Source organism: Diceros bicornis, chromosome 1 (genome assembly GCF_020826845.1).
Source record: "Diceros bicornis minor isolate mBicDic1 chromosome 1, mDicBic1.mat.cur, whole genome shotgun sequence".
In the NCBI taxonomy this organism is placed as follows: Eukaryota; Metazoa; Chordata; class Mammalia; order Perissodactyla; family Rhinocerotidae; genus Diceros; species Diceros bicornis.
In genome coordinates, this window is record NC_080740.1 from 76645663 (window position 1) to 76661206 (window position 15544).

The 15544-nt window shown below is 37.0% G+C and overlaps 1 protein-coding gene across 4 annotated transcripts in view; it reads right to left on the reverse strand.

Annotated features, from left to right (window-relative positions):
- Positions 1–15544, reverse strand: part of GABRB2 (gamma-aminobutyric acid type A receptor subunit beta2) — a 244604-nt gene that overhangs the window by 35429 nt on the left and 193631 nt on the right. For 3 of the 4 annotated variants that reach the window (XM_058545398.1, XM_058545407.1, XM_058545389.1), the window contains exons 7-9: positions 11913–12050; positions 10005–10157; positions 5935–6179 (exon numbers count right to left, since the gene is read on the reverse strand). In XM_058545398.1, coding sequence (XP_058401381.1) covers positions 5935–6179; positions 10005–10157; positions 11913–12050 — 536 coding nt within the window. Of the gene's footprint in view, positions 1–1065; positions 1180–5934; positions 6180–10004; positions 10158–11912; positions 12051–15544 lie in introns of all 4 variants that reach the window. The other variant, XM_058545415.1, reaches the window with a different exon arrangement.

Sequence of the window (15544 nt, forward strand, 5' to 3'; positions counted from 1 at the left end):
CTCTTACAATATATGACAGGACAAGTAATGAAGTTAAAAAGTAACTTAAAATACCAAAACAAAGTAGCAATTTAACATGTTAACCATACTTCTCCCTTACCCCAAAGGCAATAAAAATGAGGTACCAAGGAATTTGGGGTCAGAGCAATAAAATTAAGGAAGAGCATAATACTTAGAAGATATAATAATGACAGCTCATCTGGCATCAAGTCCTCACAGGAAAGATTCACAAGCACTCAATATCACCAAGAAATAGAAAACAAACAAACAAAGAAACAAAAAACAACTTGAGCTGGACAAGTAATGATGATAAGGTGGAATGATGACAATTCTCATCTCCTCCTCCCTGTCTTCCAATTTGGAGGGCAATGTGAATGACAATTTGCCAATTAAGAATTGAAAACACATGAGGATTCAGAAACTAAACCTTAAGTATCAGCCAAAAAAAGGCTTTCTTTGGAGTTCATTTAAATCAAGAGTTTTGATAAGGAACAATCTCAATTATTGCCTCTTATCTATCATTATAATAGTGCTGGGCCTACCGAGGTAATACTTATTTGTAAAATAAACAACAATAAAGCAACAAGGACTTGATGCAAACATGACATTCTTAGACACAAAATTAATAATCTAGAACAGAAAATATAGGTTCCTGAATTCTGAGCCAACCGGTAGAAGAAATGTATAATTCTCCACCTATTTCACTAACCAAAAGAAACACAACAACAAAACTAAGAAATGTCGTACTATGTAATGACACTCTATATTCTCAATACAAATGAAAAGGAATCTCAAAATATGGTCCACTCGGTTTCTTTTACCTAGCACAAAAATAATGAGTGAATGGAACACTGAAGCTTAGTTTCATCACAGCTATATTAAAAAAACACACTCGGGAGAACCTCATTAGAGTCTCACAAAAACATGCAACTTATCCCCACGTCTCTGAGGATACAAGTCCATAGGTTATCTGCAAAGACCCCATACATTATTTTAAAGGGAACAGCTAAACAAATTGGTTCCAACAGAAATACAAATAAATGGATTAAAAACTGGCTATCTAACCGTATACAGAGAGAAATCGTAATTGGTAGTCCGTCTAGTTGGGGAGAGGTTTCCAGTTGGGTCCCACAAGGATCGATATTGGGTCCCATTTTGTTTAATATCTTTATAAAAAATCTGGAAGACAAAGTAGAGAATGTGCTAATTAAGTCGACTGATGCCACTAGATGAGGATTGGTGGTTAAAGTAAATTGGATATAGATAAACGCTACTGGTCTTTAAAAAAGGCTGATGTTAACAGAGAATAGGACTTCTAATTAGTTGTATCTTTTGAAAAAATCTAATTCCAAGCACTAGAAATAAATAGATTTAAAAGATCTTAGTGGTTTTGCGTAACAAAAACGTAGGCACAATGGATCAAGACAACACAGAGACTCACAACACCCTTTTGAAAGCAGAATAAAGAATGTCCCCAAATGGAGATCTTTTTGGTGCAGCTTTATTTGGAAAACTGGTGGTTGTGGGTCTCTCAATACAAGAAGGATACTGGAAGAGTTTCAGATATGCAAGAAGCAAGGTGGTGAAAATGTAGGAGTAACTAAATTCACAAACATGTTATCACTTAGTTATTGGCAGAAAAATAAACAAGGAAGCAACATAAAGCTTAAAAGAAAAAAAGAAGAGCTGAAAAACTAAAGGCACGAGCAAGAAAAGTGGGGGAAATTAATCAAAAGCAAATTCTATAAGGAAACACACACACAAATAGAAGAATGCAAGGGATAACAGGAAGGGCTCTCCTAACACTAAGATAGAGATTATATTGTTTTGAACTACTCCAAAAGACACTTGGGAAAAAAAAATATTCAGTACACCTCTTGTCGGCTTGAGGTTTATTTTAAAAATGTTAGTATTTTACAAGTTAATTTGTCGCATTAAGACAACGTGAAAATGATACTGCTTGTCAGCCATGGACTCTCATGTGTAGACAGGTGGGTTTTTTTCAAGTGCAGTCAACTGAACTGAATATATGACTAATGTGGAATCAGCTTTTTAATTTTATATTATTTTTTCACTTGCCAGCACAGCAGAATGTACACTGGATAAGGGCTAGAAAACCTAGATCTTCTCAGAAATTTTGTTAACTTTGCTCTGCAACCTTGGATATTTCACTTTACTAAGAGCCTTAGTTTTTACATCAGTTAAAATGACAGGATAAGAACTGATTTAAAAGCTGCAGATACTCTTGTTAAAATAAAAACTTACAGGAAACTAACACAGAGAAGAGATTGGAAAGTTGTGGAAGTATGCCATTGAAGTTTAACAGTGGGCTCCCACCTGGCTAGGCTTCCCATTTTCCTCCCTCCCTGACCTCAGGACAGAGCACAAAAAATAAAGTGGAAAGAGTGCTTTAGATGATCTGACATGCTGGTTCTGTCTCTAAGAAATCATCAACAGAAGCTGAAAAAGTCAATCCCTCTCCTAGTGACTGATTTTTCCAGAGCAGCCAACAATACTTAGTTGATTATATGTGCCCCATCTTTGAAAAAAAAATAATTTTAGAATTACAGCTGAAAAGAAAGGACATTCTTGATAAGAAATAGAGTGGCATTATTCATGATGCTGACACAAAAGAAAGCACCGTGCAATCAGAGCCCAGTGTGGTTCTCCTCTAACCTTTCACTCTACGTTAAAAAGAAACCGTGGGCGTTGGGACTGTGAGATGATTACCTTTTCGTTTTAATCTAATCAAGATGACTCAAAGTGTTCTGGCCTAAGAAATAATTGATAAAGTTCGTAATTGGTTTGCTATAGATTTTATAGCTAATACCTGTCGAAAAATTATTTCCTTGCTTTGACTTTAAAATTTCTGACATGAAACATTCCACTGTAGATAACACTCTCTTTTAGGGATGGGATTGCATCTTGCATGCTAGAGCGTGTAAAACACACAAGCATGCATAGCCAATAGGTCTGGAGACTGTAAATTTTATTTTAAAAAGTAATAATGCCCATTAATATTTTATTAATATTCACCACTTACTGAGTGCTTAACATGTACGGGGGACTATGTTAGCCTCTCTACACATTATCACAAATAATCTTCACAATAACCTATGAGGGAAGAATTAACCCCATTTTATAGATGAGGAAACTGAAGGGTCAGAGAAGCTGATTTTTTTTTTTTTTTGCTATTGTCACACAACTATTAAATGGAGGGTGAAAACTGAACCTGACTGACTCCAAAATATTTGTTCAGAACCATTGTGCTAAATCATCACTCCTGATGTCTTGATGTTATGCACACTGATCAAAGTAAGTGGAGAAACCACTTGTGTCAAAGAGTTTTAAGAATAGGACAAGTATTTTTTTTTTTGTGAAGATCAGCCCTGAGCTAACATCTGCCAATCCTCTTTTTTTTTTTTTTTGCTGAGGAAGACTGGCCCTGGGCTAACATCCATGCCCATCTTCCTCCACTTTATATGGGACACCTGCCACAGCATGGCCCGACAAGCGGTGCATCGGTGCGCACGCAGGATCTGAACCAGCGAACCCCAGGCCGCCGCAGCGGAGCGCGCCCACTTAACGGCTTGCGCCACCTGGCCAGCCCCAATAGGACAAGCATTTTATATTTTTCTGGGCCTTAGTTTCTCATGTTTGAAGCCAGAGGATTGGACCAGAGTACGATTTTTAGCCTCAGCACTATCAACATTTTGAGCTAGATAATTCTTTGTTATGGGGAGGCTGTCTGATGCACTGTAGGGTGTTTAGCAGCATCCCTGGCCTCTACCCACTAGATCCCAGTAGTAATCCTCTCTTCCCAGTTTTGACAACCCAAAATATCTACAGACATTGCCAAAGATCCTCCTGGGGGCAAAATCACCTGTGTTTTGAGAGCCACTGTTCTAGAAGAACTCTGGTATCTTTTTTGTTCTCTTATATTCTATGCTCTGAATTGTGGGTCCAACTTCAGCCAAGAGGATGGGCTTCTCACCACTATGTGCTACCTGCCCAGTGAACCATTCTCTACCTCCATCTCAGTACATTGAATTTAAAACTATCTGAAGCACTCCAGGTTCAGTTTGCTATAAAACTGCCATTCTCTGGGTCTCAAATTTATCATTTAAATGCAAATTGGTATGAAAAAACAGGGTAGATGAAAGCAAAAAGAGATCGGATGTTATCTTATTAAGACAGCTTTGCATTAGGCAATTGATTTAGACTCATTTCAAACTGCAGTCCTGTGAGATAGTTTTATTTATTTATTCATTTTCTTTTCTTTATTAAGGCTACTATATCAGGAAAATCATAAAATGGGTTTGAAAAGCATTCTCTCACTTCACAGCCCAAGAGAACCATAATGCTAATTTGGAATCTATTGATAGATTCTAATAAGTGAAACCTCAAGCATTGGAAAGAAATTGACAATTTCCTAGACCCGTGGTTCATTGGCTTTCAAGGGCTATACTTAAAATTTGCATCATTACAAATATCATCTCCTGGGAAGAGTGCCTTCGATTAGAGAATAGTCCAAAATCAAATATCAGACCTATGGATATGTGGAAAACATTAGTGAGTCAGAAGCTTTCATTGAGTTTGCTTCAAATAAACCCAATGGTAGAGATTATTTATGGTGTGCTATCCTTGGAATTAAAGTTAGAAATATTAAAATGTCAATTAAATAATTATTGGTATGGTTAATAATTTCAGATGGTTTAAAAGTATTACTGTTTTCCTATTTCCATCACTATGAACTATTTATCAAATACAACGTTATGTACTACTTCATAAACACTACTTATGGGAGATACTAAAGTAAGACCTTGTTTTCTTTGTCTATTCTCAAGGGTTCAAATTGGACTATGGGAAAATACATACATAAAAATTCTGTTTAGTGCAGAAAGTTCTATAACAGGAAGCCAAGTGAGGTCACTTTTGGGAGTAAAGAGGGGTAGATCCATTGGAACTGCTGTCAAAAGCCTCAAAATGGAGATTCTAAATCTTGGCTGCAAAATAGAATAACATTTGGAGAATTTTTAAAAATTATGATGTGCAGGCATACCCTAGGACCATCAAATCAGAATTTCTGGGGAAAGAACCTAGGCTTCTGTATTTTTTAATGCTCTCCTAGTCATTCAATTGGGTACCCAAGGTTGAGAACTATTGCCTTGAAGAATAAACCGGGTTTACAACTGTGTGGGAATTGTTCTTTGACTATGTCTGACTTAGGCAAGATTTAGCCTCCAGCAGTCAAATGCTTCAGTGATTTTAAGTGGTACATGTGCAAGGCATTAAGTAATTCTCTGTCACTTAAGGAGAAAATTATTCTTTTTTTCCCCTCCACTTCTCTTTCTATTATTTGATGATTTCAAGGAGAAAGTCTCAGTTTGTTGCAGGTGGATCTTTAATACATCTCTGTCCTTACTTATCTCTCTTTCAAATCAAAGAGAATGCAGCACTCAGGCCCAGAACCTTCATCTAGTATAGTATAACCTAGAATTTAATGACAGTTTCATTTTTATTTATTTATTTGTTTTTATTTATTTATTAAGATTAGCTTTCGGCAAGTAATATTTATTTAAATATGAAATTTTCTTTTAAAATAAATTTAAATAAAGTGAGTAAATTTAAATTAATATAACATAAATAATAGTAGACATTATACTCATATATGGATAAAGTCACAAAGGTGGTTCTCAGATGTCTATGGTTTGGGCAAGCCTAGCATTTAGGTAAAGGGCATCCAAACGTCATGTCATGAGTTTTGGCTCTAAATATGCCTCCATCACTAATTATCTTTGTGATTTGGGGGAAATTACCCATTCTCTTCCCTGGGCCTTGGTTTCCTCATTTGTTAAACAAGGCCATTAACCTATGCTGCTGGCATTCTTCTATGAGTTTAGGAAGCAAGGAGGGCTTGCCCTCTGAATTTACCTTGTTGACATCCAGGCGCATCTTCTCATTGTTGGCACTAGCAGCCTTCTCAGCTGCTTTCTTTTGGCGCTGGGGTCCCCTCCCAAAGAAGATGTAGTTGACCAAAGCATATTCCAGAAGGGCCATGAAAACAAAGACAAAGCACCCCATCAGGTACATGTCAATGGCCTTCACATAGGGGATTTTAGGGAGAGTCTCCCGGAGGTGGGTATTGATCGTGGTCATTGTAAGGACAGTTGTAATTCCTGAAAAAAATGAGAGAGTTAGAGTAATAATGTTCCTATGTCCTTGCTGCTTTCGCCATAGCTAGAAAGGTTAATTGTACTCTTTTACTCATTCATATATGCCACAAAATATTTACTGAGCACTCACTATATACTAGCCCTGTGATAGGCCCTGGAGATATGCATAAATCATTAATTTACAGTAAACGTTAATCATTTTGGAACATTTCCTTTAATTATATTTTTATATTTATAGTTACATATCTAGCTGGGGGTCAGAGGGTGAATTAAATGCTATGGTAGACATGTGTGTAGGGTAAGAATGGAGAATATGGAGAAGACCCTAGTTCAGCCTTGTGATGTGGCAGGGAAGAGATCAGGAATTGGTGACTTCAGAGTTGAGTCCTGAAGAACGAGTAGGAGTTACCCAGGCAACCAAAGACTGGAGGTCAAAAGTGATGGTAGACCTGAGGGCGTTGGTGGTGGAGAGAGCGTTTATAAGGGAGTGATTTGAGGGGGTGAAAATACACAGCCCATCAAAAGAATTTCAAGAAAGTCAATGTGGGGGCCGGCCCGGTGGCGTAGTCGTTAAGTTCACGTGCTCTGCTTCAGTGGCCCAGGGTTTGCAGGTTCAGTTCCTGGGTGCAGACCTATGCACCGCTCATCAAGCCATGCTGTGCAGGCGTCCCACATATAAAAAAGGGCACAGATGTTAGCAGGGCCAATCTTCCTCAGCAAAAAGAGGAAGATTGACAACAGATGTTAGCTCAGGGCTAATCTTCCTCACCAAAAAATAAAAAAAAATAAGAAAGTCAATGTGGATACATTATACGATATGATGGGAAGAATGGTGAGGAAAGGGAAGATTAAGTAAGGGCAGCCTAATGGAGAGCCATATACGTAGAGCCTAATGGGGAGTTTGAACTTAAAATTGAAGGTGACGTGGGGCCACTGATCAGCTTTGAGCAGAGAAGCATAGGGACAAATTGTGTTTAGGATAATCACTCTGATAGCAGTGTGAAGGATGGGGGTGGGGGGTATACAAGACAGGAGTAGAGAATACCAGTTAAGAGTTTTCCAGAATAATCCAAGTAAGTGGTGAAGAGGAAATAAAATAATCACAAAAGTACTGAAATCAATGAACGCATTATACAGATGATATGGACAAATGATTATACAGATTTGAAAACTGGGGGGGAGGGTATCAGAGAAGCAGGTGTCTAGCAGTCAGGTTTCTGGATTGGGCAACTAGACATGCAATACACAGATAAATAATACAGAAGTATTACGAGATTCTTTATGGGAAATGCCACACTGGGTCAGGTTATAATTGCTTGCCTAGCTGAGTGGGCATCTCCAACAGGGAAAGTGGTTTCCCTCAAGGCTATAATTGGAGGAATAGACAGAGATATGCTGGTAAAAGCACTGGGAGTCCAGAGTCCTGAGTATGATCCGGTCCAGCTTTGTGGCAAAAAAGTGATGTGAAAATAGAGCTGAGAGTCAAGATCACACAGATGGGAAGTTGGAGAGTCAACATCTAAACGGGGATCTCAACATGGAAACCTGCATTCTTAAACTCTACCTAATAACACATCCCAAAAGTTAAGTTTCATTTCTATGAGTTTTGGGAAACATCAGTTTTCTGATTGAATTTTCTCTCTCTAAGATCATAATTTTTGTCTTGTTTTTCTACACACTCATAAAACAACTACAGAAAAAATAAATTTGAGCATCTGATTCTGAGCACGGCTAGCAAATCCCTGTTCTTGCTTTAGATCTAGGTGTCTTACCATTTTCATATCTTTTCTATAATATTAGTCATTTTGAAACATTTTCCAATTTCATTTTTCTTTTCATTATTTCAATGGCAGATTACCCTGTACAACATGTATATTATAAAACTGACAATGCTGATTTTACTATTTATCTAAATCTCATTTTAAAGTATTTCTGGTAGAGTAATAAATTGCTCACATAAAAAGATATTTTAAAAATTTCTTTAAAAAAGTAAAAAAGCTATTCATTATTCCTGTAATAGTGTAAAATTGGTAACAGATTTTCACTTTGGAATAATAATTACAAATTCCATTTATTACTTTATTCAGCAAATATTTACTGAACACCATATCACTACAGATATAATGAAAGCAAAATTAGATGTGGACCTTTTTCCAATATATCTTTTAATACCATGAGGCAAAAGGACATTACAAACCAAATAAATATAAATTATAACTGTGGTTGGTTTACAGTGGAGAGTTCTACAGTATTTTAAGAGAATATATCACAGGAGACTTGACTCAGTCCAGGAGGTCATTACTTCTGCCTTTCATCCTTGAACCAGCCGGATCTAAGCTCAATACAGCAGCAAAAGTGATCCCTTTAAATCTGAAATCAAATCATGTCACTTCTTTGCTCAATGACTCTCTAATTTCACTCAGAATAAAAGCAAAGCCTTTAGTATGGCCCCCGAACTGCTTCATAAGCTTTTAGTTTCCTCACTCCAACATTATTTTTACCCCTGGACTCTGCATTTGCCTCACTGGCCATCTCGCTGACACGCTTGGCATGTTCCTACCTCCAGGCCTTTGCAGCAAGCTGGAATATTCTCATCTAGATATCTACGTGGCTCTTCATCTTTTCAAGTCTTTGTTCCATTGACAATTTCTGAATGAAGTCTACCCTGATTATTCTAAACTGTACCCCCTGACATACCCAACCCCCCTTAATTTATTTCCCTCTATAGACTTACCACATTATATAATTTGCATGTTATGTGAAAAAGAAATTTATTGTCTATCTTTTACTGCTAGACCATAACTTAAAGATAAAGCACTGCTGGGCCGGCCCCGTGGCTTGGTGGTTAAGGGCGCGCGCTCCGATGCTGGTGGCCTGGGTTCGGATCCCGGGCGCGCACCGAGGCACCACTTCTCCGTCCATCCTGGGGCCGAGTCCCACATGCAGCAACTAGAAGGATGTGCAGCTATGACATGCAACTATCTACTGGGGCTTTGGGGGGAAAAAATAAATAAAATAAAATCTTTAAAAAAAAAAAAAGATAAAGCACTGCTTTATCTCCAGTGCTTTGTATGTTTAGCACATAGTAGGTGTTCAACAAATATTTGTTAAATGAATGACTTCTCTAAGGAAGTAATGGCTGCATTGAGATCTCATGGTGGAGGAGTTAACAATTCAACATTTCAAAGGGATTAGTCAGAACTCAAAACACTAAAATTGTGTAAAAGGTCATAATTTACTCAATCTGGAGTTAGTAACATAAAAATGTTCATGAAATATAATTTATTTTCTTCCTCTGGTTTTATAACAGAAAAAAATCAAGCATAAGATAAGCGATGCCATACTTACTCTGTTGTCTCCTGCCTTCTACCATGCCACTCCAAAATAGTAATACGGCTATAGAATTATTCCTGCTTAGCTATTAGTTACATACTACATTTCCTTGTTTCTTGCTCAGGAAAAAAAAAAAAAAAAGAGATGGAAGGGAGCTCTTCCCAGGTAAGGAATCCCACATACAAACTGAACAATTATCAAGCAATATCACATGAACTATACTTCAATAAAAATACCAAACTGGTGGGACTAATTTCATTACCAACAGCTATACAGTTAACTAATTTTGACATGAAAGAGCTTTAATTTGTGTTTAACGGATTTAATGCTGAATCAGATCACCCAAGTCTTACAGCCAAACTCTCGTAATGTGGGCAGTCCAGTCTCATCACGCATCACAAACTCCAGGGTAAGGAAAATGCATGCACGTGCACACACACACACACACACACACACACAGAATCAAAATCCACAAGTAGTTAGAAAATGGCCTACCTAATGCCACTCTTGCAGCTGAAGCGTCATAGTTAATCCAGAAGGAGACCCAGGAGAGGATAGTGATCAGGATGGAAGGCATGTATGTTTGCAGGATAAAGTACCCAATGTTTCTCTTAAGCTTAAAGCTGAGGGATAACCTGGGATAGGAACCTAGAAAGGCAATTTTAGAACATCAGCATTATCAGTCAATATCTATAAGATACTTTCCTTTAAATACTCATTGAACAGTTCGTATATCTTCCCTAAATTCAATTTTAGCTCCCGGTGGAGGGCACTATCTTCTGCAAAAGAAGTCTGAGAATACTGGGTTTTTAATTAGCAAGAGTTACTCAGTGTTGAATGCATCCCTTACTCATCAGTAATTCTAAGAATTCCAGCTCCTCCCTGCTCAGCCTCCTACACTGGATCAGACATACTCATTCTCTATAATTGTGATGACAAGACAATTTGGGACAGTCTTTCTCCCCCCTCAACTGTTTCTCAGCAAGTCCATCCTATAAGACTTTTTTGGATATAAAAATAAGGCTGCACATCCTGATCATATTTTAGACATCTCTTCACAAGCCCCAGGACGCATTTTAAGTCTGGAATCAATGGCGAGGCGTTGGGTAGTGCAGCAGCTCCCTGAAATTTTGTGAAGGTTTTCAAGTGTATGCATTATTTTTTTCTTCTAATTTCAAGGCTTCTAAATTTCCTCAAAGTTCTAAAGGGATCCCCGACCCACCAAAAGGTAGAGAATCACTGTTCCTGAGCAATATTTGTGGGAAATATAACTAAAGGATCAGATTCCTGATCCTGGATCCTTTCATTGTGATGACCTGGGGAATTACTCTTTAAACAAGGTATGTAACTGAGCACAGTCTTAGAACATAAATGAGACACAGTACTAAATAGTGTGTGTGGGCGGTGGGGGGAGATATTCTTTCTAATGGAAAGAAAGCCTTGTTTAGCCTTCTTGGGCTAGACCAAATGTCTTAATATTAAAGTAAGAATACTTTAAGTAGGAACACATTTCTATAGTCTCAGGGATTCAGAGGACCTCAAACTTAGGAAGTTTCTGTTCTTTTTTTAAAGCTAGAGGCGACTTTGTATTCTTACTAAGTGATACAATTCTTGCTTGAAGTAGTTTGCAAGGACAGGAAGTGCCTAAATTTTAGCAGGAGGCCAATTCAAAATCTACAGTTACAGTACTAGCTATTTCTGTGCCTGGGAATTCATTTCAATAACAAAAACATAAAGACATACTCCTGTCGGCTTATTATTTTTTCACTTACTGAGTATGTAGCAAATTATTACTTTCCTGGGTTTTTTTGTTAAAAATTTATGCTGATTAAACCAAGTTTGATAACCTAAAATCTCAGTGCTGGAAGAGTAAGGATGGAGAAGTCATCAGGATAATATCAACATCTGGAAGGGTTTTTAGCTCCAAAACGGGAGGTAAGGCTATGTAAAGACATTCCTACCCTTTGAGGGAAATGTGAAATTCTCCCACTCTACTGTCTTTAGAGAATTTCATGGTGGTCAGACTTGAGAGAACTGTTACTTGACTAGCCTCAATATGTTTCAAAAGTTTATAATCAATTCTGTGAGATGCACAAAGTTGGGGGAACAACTCTGAGTTAGGTCTTCATTTCTCTTTCTGTATTACATCTCTAACAATTAGTCCCTTCTCTGGCAAATGAGAGGCATAGAGCTAACCCTCTCAGTTTTGCTGGGGGTACCTTCTGGAAAATAACTGGTTGGGTTCCAAATGGGCAATGGGCTTGATGGGGAACAGGGTTTTCAGCAGATCTAAGTCTTCTAATGTCATCATCCTTCCCTGGGACCCAATCCTGATCTAAGAGAACCCTTTTGACAAAATATAACAAAGTCCCTTTTCCCTTAACCCTCTTCCCTGATACAAACCTGTGGAAAAAACAACCTTCTTGGTTATAAGTTTGTAATCTACAATAGAGAACTGTGGAAGTTCAATCTTTGTTACTCCTGTTACTGCGTTGTCATCCCCACGCCAGTAAAACTCAATGTCGTCAGTTGTATATCCATCTGTAAAAGGAAACATACACACACACATATACAGATACATACACAAAACAAACAAAACACACAAAACAAAAAGAAAGAATACCTGTTTAGAAGATGAACTATGTAAATAATAACAGCTACAGCTAAAGGTTATATGTGTTAGGTACCATGCTGAGCACCTGAAGTATATTACCACATTTAATCCTCACAATAAGCCCACGAGGGATGTATAATCAGGCCCATTTGAGGCAATAAAGGCTTACAGAAATTAACTGCCTGCATTAAGTCTTCCAGCTAGGAAATGGTATAGTTGGGACTTGAACCTAGGGTTACCTGATTATAAATCACATTCTCTCAAACATTATCACATTGTCACATAACCCTGGCTGGTACTCTAGAAGAAGACAAAAGAAGAGAAAAATCACTTAAGTTATCAGTGCAGCAGTGAATGCTATCAAACTCTCAACCCAATATAAAATCTTTGCATTACAATTTATTTGGGTTTCAAATCAGAGAGAAGTGATTATGAAGAAGTGAGTCATCAATTTTTTAATATTCATAGACACGATCTCCAGCTTTGATTTTGTAGCATATCTAAATTCCAAAAAACTCCTCCCAAAGCAAAACTCTAAACAACATTAATTCCAATAGTTTTAAGGAGTAAGTACAAATGTACAGTGTACACTATAAACACTGTGCATTTAGGAGGCCCGCTTCCATTCATTCAACAATTATTCATTAAGCACCTACCGTGCTCATCAGTGCACAGGTGCTGGGGATAGGACTCTGTATAAGAAAAACACGTCCTCTGTTATAATGATACTTTCAATCCAGGGGCAGAGAAGAATAAGCACATATGTCCTAATTAGTAAGTACTGCAATGAATAAGCACATAGTAGATTGTAAACAGCGCTGTACAGGGAAGCAGGCAACGAAATCCAGTAAATATTAATATTTTACAAACTCCCCCACCTCCAAGAAATACCCCCCAAAAGTATACATTATATTTGTATATTACATTTACCTCTTCAAAGAACTTTTGCATATGGATAATTGAAGTTTTACAAGTCTAGGAGGTAGGCAGGACATATATTGCTCCCCCAATTTCAAAAGCAACAAAACAAATTAAAGACTGTTTAAGTTCTTTGCCTTTTGACACGTGACTAATTAGTGTAACACTGAGGACAAGAATGCCAATCCTTTGACTCTTAGCTCTTACGATTTTCAATAAACCACATTTCCCTCAAAGGGAGAGAGTCAAATCTCCCAAAAAGCAGCAACAAATTATTTTTCAAAGAGCTATGATGCCCTTGATTTGAGAATGCACATCAACCATAGCACAGTTCAGGCAATATCTTAACTTTTCTAGAAATCTGCAGTCTTTATTCATAAGAGCAGCCATCTTTGTCTGATGCAGAAATACAGTTTTTTGGAGGAGTTATTGAGAACTTGAACTTCTGGTTCCACAACTATAGAATATTGGATAATAGCTAAGGATTTTTAAAAGGCTTCTTTTCTTGTAAACATCATAAATTAAATTGTAATCAAAATTGTGGAATTTTAATAAATTAAACACCACCAACATTTTTATTAGCATGATCTAATTTAGAGCCCTTTGTTTTGTTAGAGAATGTCTTTTTTCATATAAAACTTTGATTTAAAAGTAATTCCAGGCTTATGATTTTAAAGGAAAGTCCAGGTATTAAGTAAATGGCACAGTAAGCAAATTTTCAGAAAAGAGCTTCTTACTTACCATTAATATTCTCTATCTAATCCTAAGAACTGAGGTGTCTGTCTCAAAGGATAATTGCTTTTTCTATGACTTCAACTTTCTTATATGGCCATGGGAACCCTCACAGTCTAGGACTTAATCTCAAATATAATCCCGTTTCTCTCTGGTTATTTGCACAGATGTCTCAGTTATGAAATTGTTTAGAGTCAATGACAATTCCACCTTTGATAAAACAGTTTAAAATAACAAAAGGGCACTTTGTTCCTAGAATCAAGCTGGATAGTTAGAAATGCATTATGAAATTGAATTTGTAGTATAAAACATGAAAAAAATGTATTTACGAAACAAGAAGGCAATAGTTTTCTAGGAAAGCATTTGTCAAATGCAGCAATCTTCGAAAGAAGAGAATGAGAAAAAGTCCACTCTCACTATTTCCAATAGAGGACTAAGCCTAAACTAGTGAAGAGTATGTTTCTAGTCCTACAGCTTCTTTCCGCAGTATTTACCTTCTTCTGTCCATCACTACAAATCGTACAACAAATGCTCTCAGTAGGCAGAGGCATGGGGAGTTCTATGGCAATCGAATACAGTTGTATAGAAGATGCCAAATAGTTAATAGGTAGAAACATTATTACCAAATACAGATGTTTGTCAAAATGCCAGCTATTTGACACAGTACTTGCTAGGCAACACCTGGTAGAGAATAGGCACTTGAGATATATTGTTGAAATGATAAAATAATTATTTAATTCACACATGGATTTGGGTGATGGTTGTTTATCTGGATGCTTGCCATTGCAAAGGTATTTGTCATGATCATACCTCTGTCTCTTGCTCCTAGCACAGTACCCGGCACGTAGTTGGCATTAAATAAGTATCTTCGGAGTGAATAAAAAAAGTCACCCAATGATAACATAGCCCTTAAGAATAATCCAAAGATTCTTCATTATATATTTCTCCTTATGTAATAATTGGGAAGTCACCTAATCCTCTTTGCCCTCTATTTTCCCTTCTGTAAATCACCATAATAAAAAATAGCCACTTCACAGAGTTGTTATACAGGAAAAATGAGTTATTACTTGTAAAATGCTTAGAACAGCACCTGGCAGATAATGCTCAAAAAGCTTAGCTAATGGTTTCTTTTTAAATAAGAATATTTAAATAAATGAAAAACATATTTAGTTACATATTACTTTGCTGATATTTCATGAACACATATAAGCATTTGCACAATGAGAAACTTAGCTGTTAATGACACTTTGGAACTCTCCAAAGTGTTTGGAAATTGATGATAAAACATTTGAGAGTTATTTTGATGTCTAATATTTTGAAATCTGACACAACGGAGCAGTGTATTGCATATACTTCTTGGCTACTACGGGTCTTAAAAACCCAATCTTCTTGACTTCATTTTGGGTTAACCAAGTTTAGAACATTGCAAATGAAATGCAAATATATGCTCTTGCATCACTGACTTCTGAAGATGAAAGACCAACAATCCATGACAGTGCCAGGGTGGCCAAGTTCAAAAGCCAGCTCAATAAACTGTGCAGGATTAGCTAAGAGCAGACCTAGTTTTCTTCTTTTCTTTGAATCTTCTCTGAAGGAATATTTAGCAGTCTCTCAAAGTGATTAAAAAATAAAAGAAAACATATGCAAATATACATGACCTGACTTTTACAGCTTTCATAATAATAATGTGTGAAAAATAATTAGATATCTTTTAAAAGACATCAGAAGGAGGAGACGCACTGAAGCTCCTCATTAATGTCTTGCAAATTAA